General features: G+C 41.0%; 1 protein-coding gene across 1 annotated transcript in view; it reads left to right on the top strand.

Moving 5' to 3' along the window:
* Positions 1-16,139: 16,139 nt before the first annotated feature.
* Positions 16,140-26,284, top strand: part of CSMD1 (CUB and Sushi multiple domains 1) — a 994,655-nt gene continuing 984,510 nt past the window's right edge. The window contains exon 1 of the mRNA XM_088530602.1: positions 16,140-16,393. Coding sequence (XP_088386728.1) covers positions 16,324-16,393 — 70 coding nt within the window. The 5' untranslated portion in view covers positions 16,140-16,323. The remainder of the gene's footprint in view (positions 16,394-26,284) is intronic.

Raw genomic sequence — 26,284 nt, 5'->3', positions numbered from 1 at the left:
CCTTTGGGGCAGATATTTTCTCCAGTAAAACACTTCCAAACTTTCTGATGGGCAGGTTGATGGATCCTTTAGGGTACAGAAAAGCCAATATTGCCTTTCACAGACTTCAGAAAGAACTAGGAGAGGAAGGGGAGTAGCTGACCTGAACAGAAAAGAGAAGAACCCCTCAAAGAATGTAGGAGAATGAAGAAGGAGGCAGTAGGAGATTAACTAGGCACAAGAAAGGTTTTTTTCACACAGTTAGTGAAATTGTGGGGTGGGACCTGTCCCGTGGGACATACCTGGCTGAGACCTGCAACCTCTGAGAGAGATCTAGAGGAGACAACTTCCACCCAGACCACTGGAAGCGGAGAAGTGAATCTTTCCAAAGGCAAGAACTGAAAAGATCTTTCCTAACAGAAAACCACAGTAATTATGCACATATTCATTTCTGGAGCCTGCAGAATCGTTCACTTTGCTGTTTGCACAGACCAAGTACACTGAGTGTTGCTGCCAGTGTACCTTTCCTCTCTGGAATGTGAATGTGCTTTTTCCCTTCCTCCATTGTGGAAGCTCCCAGAACACTTTTGCTCAGCCTAGGTATTTTCAGTATCCATCAAGTCCGCCTCCCTGTAACAGAAGCATCCAATGCCTTTTTCAAGCCAAATGATTTGTCTGTTTCCTCCTTTTCAATATATCTGCTATACTTTCTCCCTTTTTTTCCTCACTCTCCCCATTTCTGTAACTTTATGAGCTAATGCCTTTTACTTCTTTCCTGTTTCCTTCTCTTTCTGTCCCAACCACTCCCATTCTCCTCTTCCCCTGCACTTAATACAGCTTCAGTACTTTTCCCGTAGTTCTCCTGTTCTACCCATCTCAGCGTTATTGTTATCTTCTGTTTTTCTCTGGGACATATATCTTTCATGATGCCAAGCTCATTTAGGATGATGGCAAAGATGTGATTGGAGGCTGTGTCATGCTGGAGGCTGTTTATGGGTGTCTACAACTCTTTCTATTTGTAGGCAACCACAAACAGAGAAATGTCATCACGTGTAAGTCTCAAAAAAGAAAGCAGAAGGTATTGCAAAAAGGGAATGAGGCTTTGACAAAATAGGTGTCTCTACAGCTGCGTATCAAATTCTCCAGCAGAGTCTCAACTCCTCCATCCTCTAAGCCCCAGTGGCAAGAACCTCTCTCAGGGTTCTCAGATCCTCGCACAAAGGTTACCACACCCAGACTGACTCTTTTTATGTTTTCTAGCACTTAGGGTATTTTCAGTGCTTTGTTCTTGTCATGAGTTTTGTATAAGATATTAGTCACTATAGCAACCTTAACTGCAATTTGACCAAGAATATAAATGAGAAACGTGAACATTACACAATAACGGTTCTGTATTCATCATCTCACAGCTGTTGCACAAGCACAAGAGTGACACAGGACTTAAAAAGTGAACAAACAAAATACCTAGATTTATTTAGGAAAACAAAACAAAAACAAACAAACAAAAAAGGAAACTAATTGCAATATAATTTGTTTCAGTCTTGCGTTTGCAAAGAAATAATCATAGAAAATTTGCATGGGTACCATTTTAAAAGTTATTACAGTTGTATGTGCATTAGTGACTTTCTTATAATAGTGACTCAAAGTAATATGAATTTAATATCATACAAGGTAAAATAGCCCAATTCAGATTCATATTTGCAATTATCCAAAAGAAAGGATTAAAATTCAACAAAAGAGATAAAAAGAAGTTTTGTACTGTTTTGTACTGGGCGGGAGAGAACCCCAAAATATTCACGAGGAAAAAAATCCCCAAGATCTTGTGTGTTTGATAAAATACAGGACACGTAGCCAGTACATAAACCTAAAAGGCTTAATTCTTAGCAAACTCTCATTTACGCTGTTGCAAATACACACACATCTACAGAATTCACTAATGGTTTAGTAAAACTGTGAGGTGAGAAAAGCAGCAGTTTAGGTTATCATCTGTGTTGTATGAGTGTCACACAATCCAGCCGCGTCTAGGGCAGAAGTCTTTTTATATAGTTATAAAATCATGACCTGGTCCTGTCAGTGACACAGGCTTCAGCATTACCTCTCCAGCAGCACGTCCGTCCTTGTGCATCTGTCTGCCTGCAAAGGTGAAAGAGGCACGGTGAGGGGATGAGCTGAGCAGCAATAGGTGCTTCTGAGCCTCTCTGCACAGTCTAGCTACTAAGAGGAACGTCAAGATCTAATTATGTCCACACGTAAGCACTGACTTGGAACCCTCATAGAAAGAAATTTATTTTTTTTTTTTTTAAGGAAATATAAGCAAGAGTACTAGTCAGACTAAGCAAAAATACCAGTCAGATTTAGCCATTACCGTAACTAAGCAAGGATTAATTCAGGTGTTACACGGGGCAGGTCAAACAGATGGTCAAAATAGCTTTTGGGGGCTTTGTAATGCATGAACTGACAAAGTCTGCCCCAGAGCAGTGGAGCTTCAAGCCTGAACACTTTCTGTACTGAAGGGAGTTAAACCCAACTGAATATTTTAACATGTTTTATGCATGCAGAAAATTTTTCTAAGACCTCATTCTCACAGAGGAAAATGAATTATGTTGCTATTTCTACATGACTTAATTGTACCAAATAATTCCTTCATGTGGAATGCTATTCCAGAAGCAAAGTGATTTTACACTGGAATGTTTTCTTCATTTCTAAGGAGAGATGGTTTTGGAGTAAGTAAGTCTACCAGAACTATAATTCTGGAACAGGCAGCTATTTGAGTTCCCCGTGTTCTCCCAATCTGATTTTCATCTTTTACGCTTTATCTTGCAGGATCCCCTTAGCTCCATTCTTGCAAATACTTCAGTGCTATTATGAAAGCATCTTCAATAGCACTCCAGGAAAAATAAGCAAGTGCTTAAGTGCTTTCAAGAACAGAGACCTGGTGAGCATCTCTTTTCAAGAGCAGTCAGATCCAGATATAAAGGAGCTGATTCTTTATGAGTAAAAGAAATAAATGTTTTGTATCATACTACATTTTATAGGAATAGGAAATAAATGACAGCATTACAACAAGGCATTCAGCTACAGAGCCACTGTCAGGGGATAAGAAAAACTGTTCTAATCTATGTATTTTGGGACAAGATAGGCAAATCATGTAAATGAGCATTGTTCCTTAAAATTCCATGAAGCCATGTGAATTTCTGTCAGCTAAAATTCTGGTCCTTCTGTTGATCACAGAAGCAAATCTGGAAGCAAAATTATATCAAAATGCATGCTGTTTTTTCATAGAGTTAGAGCATTGGGGAAATGAAACATTTAAAACCTGAGATGTTTTGTTGCTAAATCTTAGCTAAAAGGGGTAAGAAACTCTAAAGACTAAACGGTCACAGCTCCATGACCTAAACTGCGTTGTCCTACATCTTTAGCAGAAGATGCAGTAGCACCATGGCATCTTGATGACCAAAGCTTTAAAGCATTTACCGCTGCTGATCTGCACATAGACATCATGGGGATAGCAGTGAAGTCCACAGAAACTTTAGCCACATTTTACTACCAATAATTTCGGCATGCACTTTGAACTCTTACAAATAGCTACTTTAAAAGAGGTCAGAGGTCTTCTGCCACAGAAGAATTCTCCTGCATGATGCCTTTTGCAGTGACTGGTAAATACCTTCATGGTGGGTTGAAAGATGGCCGTGAAAAAAAGAACAAATTCAGTCTCAGATCCTCAAGGTGGGTAAAACTCTGTTCTTGACTGCATATTGCATCACAGACATTTAAAGCAACTACTGCATTTATAGGATACAAATCATCTCATGTTCTCCAGATGTGTTCTCTGCATTTTTCCCTGCCAGAAAAAGTCTACATCACCACATTCATATTGATTAGTAGAGGGGTTGTAAGAAGGTCAGTCTATTATACACTTTTAAGTCACTATGCCATCCTAAGCAGAAGGACTGCAAAATAATATACTAAATGTAACTGCAATTTTAAAGGCACTAATCTGCCTGCATGAAACTCCCTCAGAATGTAAACAGTTGAAAGCTGTGGACCTTGTAAAAGCAGTATTTACATATCTTCACATATAAAGCTGACATCAAAATGGAATCTGAGGACTTACGGAAATCACACAAATACTATAATTGAATAGCCCTTGAATAGGCTCATCTACCCTCCAGCCCTGTTCTATCTACTCTGGACTGCCTCTAGACTTGGCTTGCATAGTAAATGACACTGAATCATGATAAGTTCTCCTAAAAACAAACAAAAAAACCCCAAAAGTCCAGTATATTTCCATCCACTTAGGATGGAAAAAGTTGCTAAAGACAAGAAGATGCAAGAAACTTGAGACAGAGAATATAGGTAGTCTTAATTTAGTAATCACTAAAAGCACAACTGAATACAGAAAGCATTTCTGTGACTCAAAAATAATAACATTTTTTTCTTCATATAAGAGAATTCAGGAGATGTGCAGGGAAAATAAACATTTTACAGAAGCAAACAATGATTAAATATAACTGGCAAGCTAATTTTATGCTGATTTGTGTACTGTTTCCTTTTTTTTCTTTGAATTTAAACTATTCAGGAATAAATATAAGCAGTAAGGATTCACTTGAGTGCCTTGACTATCATGCCTTGACAGCCGAGCTTTTAGCAAAACATTGCTGAAGCCTTGTACAGAGCTTCATGATATCAGAGTAAACATCAGGTCTGCTACAGAACTGAACAGCATCAAACAACTGTAGTTTCTCTCATGCTGGAAATAAATGTACTTAGGCTTACACCTCTGCCCAATACAGCTGGTACTGTACAAGAAACATCACAGTTCCCAGACAGATAGATTCCTATGGGAAGTTACTTATTTTCCAAGTATGTGTGAAATCTCCAGAACAGTTTTTTTATAAACAGGTTCCACTGTAAATTGAAGACAACTGAACAAATTTAAGCGAGCAAGTTTGATAGCTGTAGTTAGGGCTAACATAATTGTATAGATTTTAAGATGTTAATTGCTAGTAGCGAGAGAGGAATTGTCTAGATTATCTTACTACTATTAAGTAACTTCAATTTCTAGGAACTCTAAGATTTCTGGGAAGCCTAAAATAAGAATGCACTTGAATAAGGCTTGGAAAAACATCAGTAAGGTGCAATGCCTTAGAAGAATGTTAATCTATTTTTGAAGAAAAAACATAACCTGTGGGATAGTCCACAGATGACCAAGTTAGATGAAAAATATGTCGTCCAAAGATGACCAGACTGCCTGAGAATAGATGGCCCTCTGATTGAACAAGGTGAATCTGGGAAAAGATAGGGGACAGTCCATAGAATTGATGTGTTAAGGAAATTAAAGAAAATAGCAACCCTTTGTGGAAAAAGCAATTATTTTTGAATAGAAGTTGCAGGCTTTAAACACATGGAGAATCCTCAAAATTGACCATAGCACAGGTGGAGATGTCTCTTAAATTGGACATGCAAAACCTGCTGAGCAGTGCAGGCACCCTCTCTGCTGAGCACCAGGTTTGCAGAGCTGATATGCTGCTATCCTGCATGCATGACTAATCCTGCATGTATCGCCTTGCTAGCATCAAAGGGAAGTGTATCTTAGTATCTGGTCCACGAGTTTGTGGGTTGTGTTTTATTGGTCTGGTTACCTCCCTTGAGGCTTCCTCTGACTATTAAATCTGAATACAACACTTCACACGTTTTACCTCTGGTAACACTGTATGCTATTGTAGTTCCTTTTTGGTGACACTGAAAGGGAAATAGCAGCTGTCCTTTAAAGGCTAGGCTGGGGACACTGTGGCTTTTTAGCGGGGACGTAGAGATGAGAATGTGTGCTGCTGCTGTCGCTGCCTCCATAGAAGGCTGGCATGTAGCACTGCACCAGGGAGAGCACAGCTTACAGCAAGCACCTAGAAAAATAAAAGGATTACACTCTCAAAATAAACAGGATTCTCCTTAAAAAGCTGAGCCTTGTGATTAAAGGTGTAACATATGGAAACCCCACCTACAGCCTGGCTCTCACAGAGACCTATTCTAAGCAACAGCATGAATATATTAGCAATTCCACATTCCAGACCCTTTATACATCTGAATATCTCTGCTAATATTAATGAAGGCTCTATATGTGTTTCAAGGCATGAATAATGACCACAGAGAGCAGAGATCCACTGGTGTTTCTCTTTCTAAGAACTTTATTCTTCAGAGGGGTGTCATTTTAATAGTCAGAAAAAAAGACAGACCGCTCCATTTTTTTTATGGGTTTATCCTTTACAATTCGACCAGTTACTGCTACAGGAGAATATTTCAAAAGCCAAAATAGATAGATGCTGAACACCCACTGAATACCAAAAGGACTTGAGTTTCTAACTCCCTCACGTGCCTTTGAAAATCTCCCCAAGAAGCTTTAAGTATAACGTTAACTCAGGGCTGACTGTTTTATGCATTCTTGTTTTCATAGCAAACCTTAACTAAATCACTCATGTCATTAAAGAACACAACATTTTCTTATTTTGCAATAGACTATGTTTTAAAGCCAACAGAATAAAAGTCCATGATTGACAGATCTTTTTGTGAGAATGAAAAGAATAAAATAAAATAAAATAAAATAAAATAAAATAAAATAAAATAAAATAATGCCCATAATTTCTTTCACTGACACCGAACACAGATGCAGGACAAGTGCTTTCCTTGCCAGCCAACACACTCATGTCAGGGATCCTACACTCTCCCTTTCTTCTTCTGTCGAAAATACAGGAGTCTGGCTAAGGTAAAGAAGCACTCACGACCACTGTTGAGAGATGACTGAGCAGAGTCAGGCATTCACTTAACAGAAAGCCCCTATGTCATCCACTTAATGTTAGATATATATTTTCTACAGGCTACCTAGAAAGCAAAGACAGAAGAATTCTCTTAGGGAGTGATCCAGGTATTATCATTCTCTCTTTCAGCTAGGTGCCTAAAATTAGGTTAAATAGGTCTTAATTCCTACATCTCTCCATTGACTGTATAGGCAGCCCAGACCCTGAATTTACAGTCAAAAAAAAAAGCATGAATCTCTCCTTTTATAATATGAAAAAGAAACATATTAACACCATTGCTAGCCTTTTCTGTATAATGCAACATGTAAGAACAGTCTCTGAAGTGATTTCTTACATATGATTCTATTCCAATAAATAAACTGCATGTAATAAACACACACAAATAAATAAATGATTGAGCACTAAGGTTCTGGAGAAAGAGAACTGATGATTGTGCCACAGAGATTTCATTAATGTCTTTACAGATTGGCAGAATCTATTTCAAAAGCTCTAATAAATACCAAATTGGCTCTATTCGGTTACCTTTTAATGACCTTTTTTTGTATCTGCTTTTAATGGAGTGACCCTTAATGAAGTGACCCTGTTCCATCTCATGGGCTCAAGAAGCTCTATGATGTATCGGTTCAATTCTAGGCACTAGTGTTTTCCACAATGATTCCAGTATGCTGCCATGAGAAAGTAGAAGGGTATTTTGAAAATCAAATGCATTTTGATCTCCTTCACAAAATCTTCAAAGATCAGTTATACTGGCTGAAAGAGAAATACTCATATGCCCATAAGGAAGTATAGTGCAGGAAATAATATTTCTGAAACTTATGTCTGCTTCTTCTCCCCCGCCCAATAAAAGTTACTGAAAATTAAAAAAAAAAAAAAAAAAAAAACATTTTGCTCAATTACCTAGCCATTCCTTCAAAAGACATATAAGGACAGCAAGTATTACGGAATCGTCAAAATACAGAAATTTGGACAATACATGGCCTGTATGTACTGCAAAGAAATGATGATAGCTAATATAATCAGAAATTGACCCACATGAAAAAAAATGACAATGATGCTACGTTTGCATCTGATTCTTTAAGATCTGCGTTCCAGGAGCTCTGCTCTCTCCAAAGAGTGAAATGGCAACTAATGGGCAGGGGAAAGGTGAATCTGAGAAGCAGGTAATTTCTGCGGTAAGTTCTCTCTTTAGTACATTCAAGCTGACTGGGTTACTGATGTCCTCAATAGGAAAGGCTTTCCTTCCGACTCTTTTTCAGACAGAAAGGAATTAGGAGAAGGTAGGAAAGGAAAAGCAATGGCAACCTAGCAAGTATATGAACTTTAAAGGATTGGGGATAAAGTATAAATCATAACTGCTTGGAACTCACTGTTTTAGAAAAGTTGGCTAAAATTCTGTTCAAGAAGTGAAGATGGCCAAGAATAAAAAAAAATATTCAGTGAAAACAACAGAGCTCCCTTAGCTGGATACAAGAAGAGCAGAACATGGTCCTGGCTTCTTTCAGATTTTCCAAATGAAAAATTGATGTTTGGTTAAGGCAGGTGGGGAGACGCCTAAGCCCATTATTAATGAGGATCATTAGTGCCTCCCTTCAGAAGGGCATTTTGCCATCTTTACTTAAGCAGCAGTTGGGTTCTTGCTCAAAATCCCATCATTGCATGATATTAGCCAAGCCAATTACTGCCCAGTATCAGGCCACCCAATATTTGGGAAGATAATTGAGATTATGCTGATAGGCCAACTCCAGCAATGCTCATATTTCAAAGATTTAGTTGACTCCCTTCCGGTTTGGTCAACATGTGAGCAGAGAAATGAAACCATTATAATCATTATCTAACTACTGTCTTTCGGTTACGAGCTCGTTGAGTTTTCCTGTGTAAGGAAATTTGATTGACTTGACAGTAGGCCACTATAGGAAGAACATGGCAAAAAACACTTTTATAGTGCAAATTCCAAACAGATTATTTTTGTTCTGTATTTATACATAGTCACTAGGAGAGATGGTATGAGATGTTTGATGCAACATTGTAACTGATACTTTGTTAATTGTATATTTCCTTTCATTCAATCAAGATTCTGGTCTTTTTGCTCATAAGAGGGCATGATTCAGTCCTCATTAAGGTCAATGAGAACACCACCATTTTATTTCGGATTGCCAGTATATGAAGGATATACTGCATATATCTGTATAATGCAGATAGATAGCATTCATGTGTGTTCTCTTACTCTACAGTAACTGCGAGGTTGCTAGCCTTTGAATGGAAGTGGAATACACCATCTTTCCTCTTACGGAGGGTTAGAATAGGTACACGAGAAAGAAATCCCAGTAGAATGTCTGTGTATCCACACTGCAATTCATGATGTTGTAACATGAAACAGAAATGAGAACCAAATTATTACATTAATGAAACAGCACATAATGAAATATGATCTAGAGGTATCTAGGCCAGGTAATACCTAACTTTAAAGCAGTTTACTTAAATCACCAAATTCTCTCAATACAGCAGCAACTAGTTGCCAAATCCAGCAAGCACTTAAACAGGCAGTCTCCCTCTGCAGACCTTCAAGGACCATTCACTATGTAGTACATAAATAAAGTATATTGTATGTACTTTAGCTGATCTACTTCACAGGTTACCTAAAATCTAGGTAGCTACAAAGCAGGTGATTAAGATATGTGGGTGAAATTCATCAACTTTAAAGAAATATTTTGAGGTATAGTGAAATTTATTTCATCAATATCTATTCAGAATATATGTTATATATATGTATAGAGTTTCACAAGATCACTCATCCCAGAATGTTTTACTGGAATCACCACCGGGCCTACTTTCTAGTTTAGCACACCCAACAAGTCTACCACCAGAGCACAAAAACTTCACCAAAATCCTTCTAACGAAAACCTCCCAAGAGTCTTTGACTTTATTACAGTGTTTTCTTGTGACTAGGTGAAACATATCCAAAATATCCATATGCCAAAATGACATAAATCATAAATACTCATTGCTTGGAGTAACAGCAAAAGTGAGTTATTTCCCTGCAGGGGGGCTGGACTAGATGATCTCTAGAGGCCCCTTCCAATCTCAGCCATCCTGAGATTCTGAGATTCCGAATATATCTGCAGTGATTAAGTCACTCCAGTCAAGGCCTCTTCAAGTCCAGTTCTAATTTGTTGCTAGCAACTATTTTTAAAATACTGATGATTGTGTGTCTGGTTATCTGAATGTTCTCCCCTTTCTCCTATCATGACTGTTAACACTTCTTGAGAAGTCCCTACTATTAAAAAGGAAGTCAGAAAATTCAATGTCAAGATAGAAGAACTGATCCTATCTTTGGAACTTGTTTCATCTGGCATTCTGGCAGAATTTAAATACAACCAAGCAATCTCAAGGTATGATATAAGACATCTGACTAACTATTCTTGTCGATATGTTTAAATTTTTGTTACAATACATTTTCTTCTCTATAAATGAAGCTTCTACCACCAAAATAATGGTCTAATCCCTAAATGAGGGCAATATTGAATAAGGAATAAAAATCTTCAGCAAGCTAACTCGAAGGATGTTTATAGACAATTATAAATTTTTAGCATTTTTTCTCTCTTTTTTTTTTTCTTTCACTATTAACCAACTCTCTACTTTCCTTTTTTGTCATTTATTCATAATTTTTGTCTGCTAGACTCCTTTGGATAATTCAGTTACTTATGATTTCTCTCACAATTGTTCACACTATTTCTCTTATGACCTTATATTATTATCCCTGTCCTCTTTTCTCTCTGTTGATAATTTATCCATCAATTTGTGTTTGCCATATTAAAGAAGGCATGATTTCACCTTCACTATTTCACTTTCATTTCCCACCTATCAGTTCATCCCTCTTAAATATTTGTATTATAACAATCTCTGAAACTCAATCCCACCAATTCTGTTTTCTCTGATTTGGTTTCAAACCTTTTCAGATCTATATGAAATAATTGTCTATAAATATCTACATTTCTAAATTTCATAAGCTTACCATTTTCACCCACTTTGACCTGACACACAAATCCAGCAGTATTGTGTGCCCATGACTTCAACAACTCTCTACCTGATTACCAAGGTGATATATTTGTGAACATACTTCTCATCCTCTCTTCAAATCATTGTGTGGGCTTTCTGTCCTTGGTTTCCTTCTCTCTACACCTTGTTTCTGTGTGATCTCATCAGCAAATACAAATTCAACTACCATCTGTTTGCTAATGACTCACAGATATACCAGTCTACTCCAGACTAATCTCCTTATGTCCAAACCGAAATCTCAGCTTTCCTCTCTGACATCTCCTCATGGGTATGTAGCCATCAGCTCAAACTCATCATGAATAAAACAGACACCTTATTGTTTCCATATACCAAACCTTTTCTCAGTCAGTTAGCTCTAAACATAAGTCAAGTTTCTAACTTAAGTCCTTTCCGTATACAAAAATCTCTAGTTTCAGTCAATGTGAGTTTTAAGACTAAACAAAATTTATAGCCCATTAGAGGGAACTGCAGGAAAAGAAGTGGGTTGAAGTATGACTCCAAGTACTCAGCTAATACAGTCAGCATGGACTCAGACTTGAACCACTCTGCACAGCTCTAGGACATCCTGCACTTTGGACACTCTCATACAAGGCCAGCTTGAGTGAAGTAATTAGGGATCACTAATCAAACATAAAATACATGCGGATGTCGGGCCATCATGAAAGTTATAATCAAAGTCTTCTCGCAACAGAATGTCTTGGTGACAGCTTTGACAAATGCAGTCTTGCCCTTCCCATATTCAGTCAGGCTCCTGCTGAAAAGATTGCTTTTTGAGACACTCTTTGCCTCCCTTCACTGGTTCTTCCATCTCTCTCCCAGCTGATAGGAATTGCTACTTTTCACCCTTTTAAGAGTGTCAAGCTTATTGAAAAATATCATATTTTATTCACTGCCAAGATACTGACTTGCTTGTTTGCTTAGACCATAATGCTAGGTACTGTTACCCACTTTAATAGGCTGCTTCAAGCCTTATCACACGATACACCTCATGCTTTGCAGCATCTCCTCATGGAAACAAAGCAAAACAAAACACAAAATAAAATAGCTGCTATCCTTGCGTAACTTCATTTCCTCTGCTACCGTTTCCTCAAACCAAAATGGTTGATCCTCTGGGCAACCATACCTAAGGAGAATGACTCTGGTGGGCTTTTTTCCTGTAGGCACCCTGAGGCCTGCTACCTACAGATCTCACCTTCCCCTGAAAGTCGAAATGTCTTTCAGGAGTCTCGTCTTCCTGATATCAATTACTGATGCCATCTCAAGGACAGATGGGATCAGTGTAGGTGCTTAGAAGAGAAACAGTGTGCTGGAGACTTTCCCTGAGGAGTGAAATAATACTTGAGGCTACTTGAAAGCAGACTACATACTTCTACCTCTGCAGCCTTACCAACTATTCATCCTAAACTGAGCACTCCAGCAGGAATACAGCACAGAAGATCCGTTATTATATCTCCAGGGGCCCTCTTGAACAACTGGTGGTAGTAACATCCTCTCTTGCTCTCTTGACCAGCATTTCCCTGAAGTGTTCCACCTGCCAACATACAATGCACTTTTGCCTTCTCTTATATCCTATTACTTCCTTTTTCTATCTTCCAGATTAGAGGACTTTTGGTATTTAGCTTTATTGGCCTGTGCTGGAACAGTACACAAAACGATGACATCTAAGTGTTCAACAAAAGCTTCTTGGACCCATAGTGATCATTATCATTAATCTTCCGAGAGAAATTTTTAGTTTGGACAGAATGCAAGCACCAAAAGAAATCAAAATTGAGTCTAATTCTTAGGAAAAAAATCTCTAACCCTAGAAATTCTGTGTGGTATGGTCCTTTTTTTTTTCATTCTTTGTTGTATAACAAGTTTGGTTTAGGAACATATGTACATACCAAAATTTCTCAATAGAAGATTCTATTATGACTGAGGAAATCATAAAATATTTCACATCTGAAAAGAGAATGTGTTACATGAGAGTATTCAGAACTGTGTTTATGCTAAGAGATAAAGAGTATGTGCAACAAAAAACATCTTGATGAAACTGTTCATGAAAGCAGCTTCTACATTCTGACTTCCTAACCCCAAATCTGCGTTCCACTGAAGACTCATTTTCTTACAGATTTTTTTTTCAATATACCATCCTGAATTTTAAGCTTTTAAGATTTTAAACTTGGGACTTCATAATAACCTCCACTCCTGGCAGAGAGCTGCTCCCTTGCAACCCAACTGGCAAGTATTCATTCTCGTTATGTGTTCCCCCAAGCATCCCTTTTTTTGTGAGTACGTAGGACTTTTTCAGATATGTTCTAAATCAATATGATTTGTCAGGGTGTGCAGATATTCCTATACCTTACATAAAGATGCTTCTTTCTCTCAGAAAACAATAACAGAGAATGGTGGATTCAAAATTCTAGCTTCTAACAAGCTGCAAAGTGAATGGAAAGGGGAAAATCTAACCTTTTAGACCCTTTTTTATATGGCATAGGGAAGAAAAAGGACAAGCACTCAATTAAAAATAAATCCCTGTCAAGTTACCTTTAAATCACCCTGATTAGTGCAAACAGTCCTGACATATACACTCCCCCATACCCTCTATAGGGAATAGAGAGAAATATTGCTTCTCAAACTCATAAATTTGGGAATTTTATGGTAGTACATCAAGTGCTTAAAATACAAGAGAGATTAGTCATTAGGTTAGATGATCTTCCGTAATTAACGTGTTTAGGTACCACAGTTGCAAGCTGAGCTCAAATCAGGTTGGTGAAGATTCCAACAGCTCCTCCAAGATGACGTTTCCTGAATGCCAAGTTTTATTTTGACAGTAATCTTCTGCTCCTTTGGGAGTCTGGCAAAACTTTTCAGTCATACGGATTTTCTAAGAGTCACAGTCATATCTTAGCGAGTCTATAGAGAACCTGCGATGGTAACTGAGGGGTCAAATGTGCCCCATTTATCTCAGTAAGTGAGAGGCAATAACATGCTGAAGATCCAAGACCAGTTTACTGGTTTACAGGAAGGGATCTATTACAGTGATGGTGATTACAGTGCACAGTTATTTGGCCTTATCTACAGACCATGAAGGGAAGAAGCTACAACATCTTTAACTCATTTGAAGAGGAGACAAGTCCCAACAGCTCAACAGAACTCAGAAAAATCTCAAAAGTACTGCAAGCCTCAAGAAAGAGCAGATCTACAAGGGGGAGTCAAGAACAAGAAAGCACACACTGCATTGTACTGGAGCTGCTGCAGAATCTGCTAGAAGGACAACTTTACTGAGCAACTCCAGCACTATGTAACTTCTCAAATTAAAAGAACTTGCTTAAATGACAGAGCAAAAAACAGCATGAAGATTGCCATTTTTAAGCAGACCCTGATGACCAAAAATGAAAATTATGGACTTTTTAACTCTTTTAACACAATAGACAATGAAATAAAAGTAAAAATCAATGTGACCCACTGGGCCAGACACAAGATTTTTTTTTTTTAATAGCAAAAAGATCTCTTCAGAAATCTAAGCCTCTGATTAACACAGGCTGGAAAGGCAGAGCTTCACTTTAAGCTTAGTGATCATTTTTGTCTCTCTCTCAGTGACTAACGAATTCCCCCTGGGTCTGCTGACACGAAGTAGACGGACGGGTGTATGCAAGGAGCTGGTGCAATGCTGACCTGGGAATTCTGCACAGCATCTGGGCTACATGATGCCTGGTACTAACAAGTATTAGCATCGTTTCACTTTCACAAATACAAAAATGAGTCCCCGAGGCGTTTTTAAAATATGGATGAATGCTAAGACTGCATGACTCTTCTGCAAGTGATTGGCACTTCCAGCCTCCAGCACCGGAGCACAGTCGGTTTCAGAGTTAAAATGTGGGGAAATGAGTGGGGAAAGGCAGGAAGGTAACGAAGATGAAGTACGGCAGTGAGGAAATGCTTGCCACGAGATGGCAGCAATGCCACGTCCTTTTCGGCACACTGCCTGGCCTTGGAATTTTTTGACTGAGAACCGCAACAACATTTCTACATAAATACAAGCTTATTACAAAATCAGCCTACCTCGTTCAGTGCCCATTCACCACCTTCTTGCAACTTACAATGAGAAAAGAGCTTTGCATATTTCACCAGGAAAGAAAACTTATCATAAATGAATAATTACAACCTTGAAACTACCTTTCTAGACGTGTTCAGGTTTCATTTTTCCTTCCTCTGAGCCTCTGTATCTTAATTACAGTTAATGGAGTTAGGCCCGGGGTGCAGCATTGATGGTGGCACTCTTTAGAAATGCTTACTGGATCGAAAGCCAGATTTGGGGGTTTTTTTGGACACCCCTATTTGCAGGTAGGCCTGGCCCAGAAACTGCTGTTGGCAGCAGGCATCACCTCGCAGAGCCAAGGGGCATGGGGGCCACCACATCCTTTCCTTTGGGCTGGGGGACCAGATCCGTTTGTTTGCAGAGCGCTGCTGAGGAAGCCCTCTCTGCATGTTGCCATGCACCAGGAAGCTTTGCTAATGGCAGTAATACCTCCTGGCAACAGGAGCCGTGCAGAAGGGTGGCGAGAAGGCCAATGGGCCTTTCTCAGGGAGGCTTCAACTCCTGCATTTTCCCCTAGGAAGCTCAGTTTGTTGTGGTGAGCAGGTTGAAAGGCATCGGCAGGGCACATCTGAGGCCTGAGACACTTCCTCTGCTCGGAGCAGGGACCAAAAGGGTGTAGCCTTGCACCTGTGCTAGGGATGCACCCAACACCTGTGTGAGGGAAGTGGGATGAGGGGAGAGCTGGGCACACAGGTTGGGCAGGAGCCCCCAAGCAGGGTGGCCCTGAGGGGGCCCTCAGGAGAGAAGGGGCGCCTCCGTCCCCAGGAAGCCGTGGGGCGGCCCGGCGTGCGGCCGGGCGAGGCATCGCGCGCGGGCGCGGAGCGGGACGCGGGCGCAGAGTGAGTGCGGAGCTTCCCCTCTCGCTGGGAAGTGATGGTTGAGTCCGGCGGCTCGGGCGGCTCGGGCGGCTGGCAGCAGCAGCGGCAGCAGCAGCAGCAGCAGCATCCTGCGCGCTGCGCTCCCTGCGCCGCGATCCCTCCCTCTCGCCTCCTCCTCCTCCTCCTCCAGCTTCTCCTCCTCCTCTTCCTCACACCGCCCGGCTCGCTGCGCTGCCCGCGCGGCTCGGCCGGGGCTGCCCGCGGCGCCGGGCGTGCCGTGCCGCGCCGCGCCGTGCCGTGCCGTGCTGCGCTCGCCTCCCCTCCCCTGGGCGGGCGGCGGGCCGGGGCTCCGCGGGCGCTGCGCGGCTGCGATGCGAGGAGCGGCGCGCGCAGACCTGCAGGAGGCGCCGGGCGCTGCGCGGCGCTCGGCACGCGGAGCGCTCCCCGCCGCCGCTCCTCGCGCCGCCGCGACCACCCGGCGCCCGCCCCGTTAGCGCCGCTGCCGCCCGCAGGACGCGCTCGCCGCCGCCCGGAGCTTCGCTGCGAGCGCGTGTGCGCGCGTGGAATAACCGCGGGCATGAGTGCGTGGAGGAGATTCAAGGCTCTGCTGGTTCTCTGCGCGGGGCTCCTCGCTGCAGCTGCTCAGGGTAAGATTCGGCTTTCTCGCACTGGGCTCTGGAGCGGGTTCGGGCGCGCTCTGCGCAAGGGAACCGCAGGCTGCCAGAGCCCGGCTGCCTCCCGGCGGCTCCCCGCGCACGCCGGCGGTGCCGGGGGCTCCATCCCCACCAGGCAGCTGATCCGGGGGAGTTGGGCAGCGACTACCGCGATGCTCCGAGCGGGGCTGCACGCATCGCGGGCAGCGCAGCGGAGTTTGTGAACTGCTCCCTGCCGGCGCGCGGGAGCGGAGCTCGCCGCCGGGCGAGGGACAGTCCCCGCGCCGGCAAGTTTGGCTCTGCCCTCCTCCCGCGCAGCCCCTGCTCTGGGGCAGCGCGGAACGGGGGACCGCGCAAAGCTGCCCCCGCCTGCCTGCAGCCGGCCGCGCATCCGCGCAGGCGGCGATGCGGGGTGCGCGGATGCGGGGCTAATGCTGCCTGCGCCGGAGGGGGCACAAGGCTCTCCTGTGTCTGGCGTACGGAGCATATCCCAGCCCCGACCGGACTGCTCCCGAAAACGAGCGGTGGAGGGAGCAGAGAACGAGGGGGTGGCGGGGGAGAATTGGGTTACACAACTTCGCTGCTGGCCTCAGCTCTGCCACTTGCCTCATCGCTGGGGACAGCAACTTCCCCATTATTCACTTGGCGGCTCGTTAGCCGTGCGCTTTTGCGCGCGGGGAGGCGAGAGAGCGGGCGCGCGTGGGCGAGAGGGGCAGCGGGCGGGGGGCAGCCCGCAGCCCGGCGCCTGCCCACGCCGCAGCCCTTCCCGCGGCCACCCGCGCTCCGTGGCTCCCTCTCTTAAGGATCTCTTAACCCTCCCGAGGCGCCTCACATCCTCTCACCATCCCTTTTTATATATTTATTTATCTATCTATCTATTTATTTATTTCCCTGGGGCTTTTTTTTTTCTTTTTCCCGACTGGCTGGGGCGGGGGCAGCGGGGCGGGGAGCTCCCCCCCGCCCCCTTTGGCCGCCCCTCGCGGTGATGCGCAGGGGGAGGCGGTGAGAGGCCGGGCCGGGCTGCCGACAGCCGCCCGGCCGCTTAGCCCGGCCCGCGGCTGCCCCGATCGCCTCGGTGCCCCGGGCAGCGCCGCCCGCGCCGCCGCCTCCGCGGGCCGAGGAGCAGCGAGCAGGGACCGCGGGCTCCAAACTTCCCGCGGCGCCTCCGCGCCCGGCCGCGCTCCCCGCTCCGACACGCTGGGGCTCCGCGGCGGCGGCTCCGCGGCTGCCGGGCGAGGCGGGCGCGGAGCCGCCGCCCGGGGCTGCCCCGGCGCGCGGCGGGACGCGCTGCAGCCGCCGCCGCCGCGGCTCCCGGGGCGCACCGACACCCGCGACTCATTTGTTAAATACACTGTAGCCGGTGCTGCCGTTTGACATTTAAGTGTTTTCTTTTCATGGCTGACAGCACACATGAAAAGCTGGGGGCTGGATCGCGGTTATTCAGCGGAGATCCGACGTGTTTTGCTTACATACAAAGGCTTTGCCAGGAACATTGGGGCACTGCCTCTGATGCTGCTCTGCAGAATGTAATTATACCTCACGTAATGTGGAGCAGCAACACACCTACTTAAAGGCTACAAACTGACTTAATATTGAAGTCAAACAACAGGTAGATGAGGAACCAGCGGGGACATTTGACATAATTCTTTCCCATTTGCCTTCCCAGGCAATTGAGCACAGGTATCTATATTTAGTCAAATGTAATCCTGAGGCTAAAATTACGTTCATAGTTTGGAGAGTGAAAGAACTCCTTGCTTAGTAACATGATGAGAGCAGGCTTCCAGAAACACACACCACTGTAATTAATAGATCCCCAGAACACTTTGTTTTACCTGTCTTTTGGTAGTTGAATAATTTGGTAGTCACTGGAATAGCAATTCACATGGATTTTGGTTTATTTTGGATTTTTATGAGGAGAAACCCCAAAGCGCTGCATTTCTGGAGGTGTTGCCTCATAAGGGGTTTTCCCCTATCTTTCAGTAATTGAGAGGAGGGCTGCTTTCCACCTTCATCCTCATTATGAAAAGAAATGCAACCCCTCTGCTGCTGTGCAATGCATGTCTGCAACTTTTTAAAGGAGCAAGAAGAGACGAAATGAGCATACGTCATTGCTCAATGTGATAGGTGCAGCTCAAGGAAATCTTCAGGTTCTTTTGTTCTTTTGCTCTTTTGTTCTTTTTTTTTTTTCCCTACTAATGCATCTGAGTATGTTGGAAAACATTGGGGAAGGGGAAATCTTTCCTGTCCACTAGGCTTTAGACATAAAAGAGAAATTAGTGTGGAGCCATTTAAAGGTGCCACTTCCCCGGAAACAACCCTATGATAGCAATTAGGTTTCCCTCAGACAGGCAGCACAGTCTTTAGCACTGCACGGGAGGGTGAGCTTGTTTATAGAGCCGTTTGCTAAATCCAGTAGGTTTTACCTAGCCAAAGCAGACATAAAAACAAAATATTGTTTTGACTGTTGAACTGTTGATGTACTTCAAACACAAAACACGGCAGTGCCCTTTTTAGAAATAGTGAACTGCTAGGGGAGGAATGGTAGATTAAATGGAAGATTAAAACTGAACTTAGATTTAAGATAGGAGATTACAGGAGATCTTTCTCTGGTATGATCTGGAGGTCTACAGATAAGCTTTTTTCAATGTAGAAATGTATTTTGCTTAATATTTTTAATTGTCCCATTACATGTTTTCAAGATCATTTCCTGGATTCATTCAGATAAGCAGATATAAAGTCTTCATCGCCACCTCACTGCTTCAAACAAAATAAGTAGACTTTATTTTGTATTACAACCTCAGAGGTATCATTCAAATTAATGAGAAATAGCAAAGGAAACACATTTCTGTTCTTAAATCAAATCCACACAGTGAAAGGACTCCCACATCTATATCCTAGGATTAAAAAGAAAAAAAGAAAAAGAAACCCTCATTTCTATGTACTCTCCTCTTACTGCTATTGCTTTGTCAAAATAATTGCTATGACTACATCACGTAAAGTTACCACTGTGTTGAAGGCCTACTCTTGTTGGTCTGACAGCATTTCTGTCTTTTAAAGTCATGTATTTTCTCCTTCTCCAAAGCCGTGTTTCTCAAACTGTGAAACCGGTCCCTCTAGAGAGGCTCTGTTCTCTTCCAGAAAAGGCTAAAGCAGTCCTAAGGAAAATGAGATGGGAAAAAATGGTTTTAGGATATGTATATATATTTTTCTTTAGGAGCATCAGAACTAGGTGTTGAATATTCAGCTGCAAAAGCAGAGCAGTCCATGGATGAATTCTCTCTCTCTCTCTCATTCTCCCCGCTAGCTCCAGTTCATCTCAGTCTGGTGAGGAAATAGCCATTGAAAGGTAGAGAAAAACCAAGCCAGATCTGTCCGTGTAATTAAACTAGAACATTCTAATATAAAAATGTAAAATGTATTTACTTTTCACTAAGATCTGTCCTTTCCAATTTTGCATTGCATACGTTTATAATGTGCTTAACTGTATAGAAATAGGAAATAAGGACTATTTGAATATAATATAGGGGAGAGAACATATCAGCTTAGGAACAATTCTGCAAGCAATCGTCTCATACCTTTGATCTCCTTTCCACCACCAGCAGACACAGAGATACTGGTTTCGCTGAAGGCAGAGAAGGACACTAGTGTCAGGAGCTGCTGACGGGCTGCAAGATCTTGTGCTCAGCACACACACAAACACACTTCAGGACGTACCAAAATCCATGAGGGCAGTTCAGCACTTGCTGTCATCTGTATATACAGTTCTTTTTTTCTAGATTATTTTCTGTTCATTTTACTGCTTGTCACTCCCACAGCCCTTTACATAGATGTGCATGATTTAGATCAGTCACGAGATTTTTTTTTCTTGAAGATTTCTTTTCCTATAGAAACCTCAAATCTAGCTCTCCATCTCATTATTAGTCATTATACAGGAGTATCATTATATAAGCACTGATGTATGCAAGATTTTAAAAGTCATCTGTGAGACTTTGGTCTCAAAACTGTTTACACTCATTAAAACTTTGGTCCTACTGATCTAGGAACAGTGTCTGCAACTGTTTAAATACTTGTTACAGAAACCGTTGCTTTGTGGATTTGCTATGCTCTCTAGACTAAAAGGGTGAAAAGCCTGAGAGACCACCGATTTTGCCTTTCCCAAAACATATATTTTATATATTGTCATATTAAACTTTCTCCTCCAACCTTTTTGTGTAGAAGTAACTGCTGACTATTGTGAATGTATGAATCCTTCAATGAATTTAAAGATGTAATTTTGTTTTGCTGCACTCTGTATTGAAGTGCCATGCCGCTTTGGCCATGGTGACGCTATTCTGCCAGTGAACGGCTTCGATGCACACACAGATATTGCAGGACAGTGTTGGGTGCTCTGCAGCCAGCAGGGGGATGCAATGTCAAGGGGGGAGTTGCTCTACAGTCATCAGGCACGGTCAGTAGCCATCGTGTTAGGCATGATCTCTAATAAAACTAAACACACAATTGAATTTAACTCGTGGCTACCAAATAAGAATTAGGCTTCTAGTTTTCCATATGGTTGCAAAATTAGGAAGATTAAAGTGAGCTAAATTCTTCCGGTTTCAGCAGTGAACAAAGAATGAGAATCATATGGAAATTCTCCTAATACGGCTATGAATCACTTTCTTTTACTTAAATACTTAACTTTACTGCATTTGCTGCAGTATTCTTTAAACCATTTTTATCAACCAGTAACTTTTGAAATAGGGACAAATGCCATCAATGCCTGAGGAAAGCTGTGAGCTCCCACTTTGTCCTCACACATCTTTGTTCTAGCTGCATGAAAGATTTCACTCAACTATATGGCATTTCTATTGCATTTAAGAAAATCTACACAAGATTTGTTATAAGCATTTCTCTAAGGAATAACTGCTTAAACAAATTAGTGGATTACTGCTAGTGTTATATTGACACACAACATTTATCAGTTGCCTGCATTTAAGAATTCAGCAGTAAATGGAGAGATACGCGTGCACTGAAAACTCTTACAAGACTAATACTGCATCTTATTGCCAATAACAAGTGTTTCTTGCTTAGAGACAAATTTTTTTTTTCAGCATTTGTTACTAATTTGAAAAAACAATGGAATATGAAAATACTTATTTTGCCATTTCTACCTGGAGGGCACATTCAGTTAAAAGGGGAGAGCAAGATTTAATCACTATTATATCACTGATGATTAACCAGAATTCCTCTTGATTAATCTGAATATCATCAATGACTTGCTTTTAGCAAAAGATATTAGCAAAAAACCACAATTTCTTGCAATTATTACAATGCTCTAATATCCGGTATAAAAATTTATTGCAGTTTGTTACAGCTTTGTAAGTATTAAATTATTCATTTGAACAATCCATTAATGCATATTCTGAAATAGTGATTCCACCTCTCTCTATTTAATTTTTGGAGACATCACTGCCAAATAAAAAATATCTTTGGACTGTTGTGAGGGCTCTATTATGCTGTGGCTGAAACTGAATATCTATTTGATTTTCAGCAGTAGCTGGATTCAAGCATTTTGAAAAGATTACTTCTCCGAGAAGGGTAGACAAGATAGACACTGTGCCTGAATACTAGAGTAAGACCTTCTTTAAAATAAATTTTTGTGGATGAGAACATCTGACAATGTTTACTGAAAAAAGGCAAAAAAGAAAAAAAAAGAAAATCGGATAAATCTCAGCAATCAACCCTGGTAATGTTAGCATTTTAAATGTTACCTCTAATGTCTCCAAATAGGGTTTTATTTGACCTTTGCCTCTTTTTTTCTCTCCTTAAATAAATTGTGGAGGACAATATACAGAAAAACCTAGTCTCATTTTAGTCTTCAGATATTTTATGTCTCCTACAGTATCCCATAGATACTGAAGCACAGAGTCATCTTCCATATTCATGCCTCTGTTGTAAAATGGCATTCCAAAATAAATTTTTGCAGCACTGTATCTCTTACAGAGCTGAACATGATGAATAAAACTTTTCATGCAGTGTTTGTTTTGCAAACTGTTGCATAAAATATTGTCAACTTTTTAAGATCACATTTTGCAGCACTTGTTCCATTCTTTAATCTCAGTTTCAAGATCATGACCTTTTAATGTGGTTTTACTAAACATGGAGTTTTCGTCATTTCTAACCTGAAAGTTTTCCTTGCTTTTTTATTATAAAGGTAGCCATTTCAGTATCTGTATATCAGTCTTTTTTACTGAAATGATGGAAGAGTTGTGTTGTTTGCTACCTTCCACATCTGGTAGAGAGCAGTTCTGGGGCTAGAGATGTATCTTTTCCTCGTGAGTTGCAGAACAAACGTGACCATATATAATCCTTTCTAAATCATTATTTTCTTACTCTGACTTACATTACTCGCAATATGGTGTCCGCATACAAAATATAAGAGAACATAAATACTCATGAAAGAGAATTTAGGTTTTTCTTTGGACACAGCTCTGGAGCTTGATCTGGCCTTTTTAGGAGGGCACCAGAGCTCAGGCTGAGTTTGTGGTGCTTACAAATAGCGCGGAGAGCAGGAAAGATCAGATGTCACCGAGGCTCGAGATCCACCTCAGGCTGCCCATGTAGACACAGCTGGACGGGTGTGCGGCACAGTAGGAATTTTGCCAGGATAATGTCAGTTTTGCCAGTTGATGTCAGGAGCTGAGTTGCTGGATATTACAGAAACACACATGGGTTCATGGAGCCTGCCTTGCACCGTACTTTGAAGAAAGTATGCAGGTGACTGTGATAATCAGAAAAAAAAATGAAAAGGAAATAAAGAGCAAGGATTTTAATGGCAGTACTTAAGAAAGTGAACAGAAAATAGGAACATTTTGTCCCGTTATTTTTCTCAGTGTTTTCTCCTGCCTATGGAGACTTTTGTACAACTATAAAATTTCCCCAAAGAACTCATTTTGATAAAACAATAAAAAAGCAAAGTGTTTAACTTACTTTTAGTCTAATTTTGCTTGCTTCTACTTGTGAGACAATGGCCATGATAAATTGCACTGCTCTCACTAATGTCTGTGGGATATCAATACCGAATCTGCCTGCTTCCAAGTGACTAAGTACACTATTTTAGCTCTGCCCCAGCAGCCAGATTCTGTATTGGTATCCTGCTGATGTTTCTTATAATACATGGATTGAGTCATACCAAGCTTTTTTGGGGAAAAGCTGTTTTATAATTCACTTTTAGAGCTCCAGTACAATCAAGCAACTGCTAATATCACAATCGGTGACCCTCCGCATTTGCAGACATATCTGTTGAGAAATAAAATTGATTTTCTTTATCTTAGCACGTAAATATCCACAGCACACACCTTGACCCGTTGTTTGCAATGTCTCTAACACTGTAGAAGGTAGTGCTAATAGGTTTTATGAAGTCAACAGTGGCAGCAGCAGTAGCATTTTGATCATGAGCTATACTCAGCCATTTCTGTCTTGCTTTTCTATGAAGCTTGTATAGATAGCTATATCAGGATATTTAATTAAAATATGTGTAAAAACTGTAATTCCCTTCCCTTCCCTTCCCTTCCCTTCCCTTCCCTTCCCTTCCCTTCCCTTCCCTTCCCTTCCCTTCCCTTCCCTTCCCTTCCCTTCCCTTCCCTCCTCTTCCCTCCTCTTCCCCTTCCGCTTCCCCCTTCTCCTTCCCCTTCCCCTTCCCTTGCTTTTCACAATGTAGTTCATTTGAAACAAATCTGGCATTTTGTAGAGGAAAAAAAAAAAAAAAGTTGTATAATGCTGTACAAGTTATGTTAGACTCTGGTACTCAATTATATAGTGTGAGCTGCCTATATATTTTTTCCAGTTAAAATTTGATCCAAAGGCTTGGAAGTCACAGAAACAAACAAACAAATAAATGAAAAAACTTGTCAACCTCAGTGGACTTTGAGTTGGTGTTTAGTACAGCGGAGTATCACACAGAAAATGCGCATTAGGACAAAGGTGCTAGAACAATTCTAATAGTGGTAAAGAGAATTCCAATTCTTATTAATATTAAATGTTATGCAAATAATGACAGAAACATCACTTACACTGAGGATACATGGTCTCTGAAATTTTACGACCTATCATCTGAAGTGTATCTCACTCCACTGGCTTTCTGCAGTTATATAATTTATTTGCTTCTGAGAAGAGATTAACCTTTAATTGCTGTCTTTGGAAACATTTAGTAAACAGACTAAAGGAATGGAGATGATCTATGCAAACAGTAAGAAGGATTTCTTCAACTGATGTTGCTATGACAATTTAGGCTTTTTCTGTCAACTCTTGAGAAGCTCCAAAGTAATTTCTTTAAAGCAATGAATGAGTCAATTTTGGAAACTGATGTTGCTCTCCTTTTCAGCTTAGTAGCATTTTACACAGTGAAGGGTCTGGCCCAAATATCTTAACACCTGCAAACAGAAAATACATAAAACATAGGATAGTAGCATGAAATTGCCTCTGTTCCGTTTTGTTTTACACCAACAGACAAGCTGGCTTCAGATGAATCATCAAGCGCTCTAGATTTCCTTTATTAGCTGTGTGATAATAATACATAGTCATAATAAAAGAATAACAGGTAGTAAAGGGTAGGGAGGCCAGCTTACAGTTGTTATTTTGTTCTCTGTGACAATCTTTTGTCTGGCAACTATTTTGAGGAAATTAGATTACAGAGGATTATAGAACAAAGAAAGACTAATCATTTTGTTTCTTTTACAGTTGCAATTATAAAATTAGTTCAATGATTGAGGAAGACAAATCAAAAGGCTATTGTCCATGTATTTAAATTACTATTTCAGATACTTCTCAAACAGAATGTGCTATTATTAATCAAACCCTCTATTGATTTATTTAAAATGAAATTGATTGTTTTGCAAATATATAAAACTGTTCTAAACTATTTTGATTCTTAATAAATAACTTATTTGCTTAAAGATGTATTTTTTAGGTTGCTCTTAGCAGTGAGAGAAACAAGGCAAACAAGGGAAAAGAAGATAAAGTGCTGTTTCCACCGTGAAAATAAGTTTCGCTATATAGAAGACAAGAAAAGAAGCTCAGTAATAGTTTTCTTTTTAAACTGTTCCTGGCAGAACATGATGGCTACTGAGTTGGTGTAGTTTGTTTACCACCTTGTAATGGATTTGAGATGAGTCATATTGCATTAAAAAGAAAATTGAGAAGTTGTTTTGTCAAAGTGTATTCAGTTTTCCTGTTTCTCATATATACCCAAATGAGCAGCTCTCTTTACAAGAGACACCCGATTGATTGTTTTAGTGTTGATTCTTGTTGTGTCCAAAGTCTGAGTTCCTCTTGCTAGAAATTGTAAAACCAGAGCTATAATTTCTGTATACCAGATTAGGTGGCAGAGTCTCTTTTCACTTAGTGTTATGCATCTGCTTTTAAGTATTACCTATTTTATTTTGAATCTTGCTTGGACCACAATCATTTCAAGCTCTAAAGGCACAGTTGTTTTCTGCAAGCTATTTTATCCTCTTGCTTTCAGAGCATCTTGGCTGAATAAGGAGTATAGGATGAGGCTTCAAGATTTTGTATTGTAGAGAAATGTTTATTTCTGTCTTACTGGCTTTATAACTGTACTTTACTGGTAATGCATCTCTGTGTATCCACAAGCAGTGTTAAGGTAAAGTGGTACTTACTTAAATGAATATTTGATAAAGAAACAGACTTGTGGATGGAATCACTTATGGTATCATGGTAACAGGTCATATCCACTCACCGTGAAAAACAACCCTCTTTTTCTAAAATATCCAATGGAAGAAAAAATCAGTTTATTAAATAAAACATTATTTATATACAGAAAAATAAAGCATCTTCCTGAGCTCATTTTACCTGTAAAATAAGTTTTAGTGTAAAGTTCAAGGAAGC

Source organism: Tinamus guttatus, unplaced genomic scaffold (assembly GCF_059628265.1).
Source record: "Tinamus guttatus ecotype Peru unplaced genomic scaffold, ASM5962826v1 Tinamus_guttatus_pri_ptg000383l, whole genome shotgun sequence".
Classification (NCBI taxonomy): Eukaryota; Metazoa; Chordata; class Aves; order Tinamiformes; family Tinamidae; genus Tinamus; species Tinamus guttatus.
Note: the sequence above shows the minus strand (reverse complement) of the source record. Positions and strands in the feature narration are given on the sequence as shown.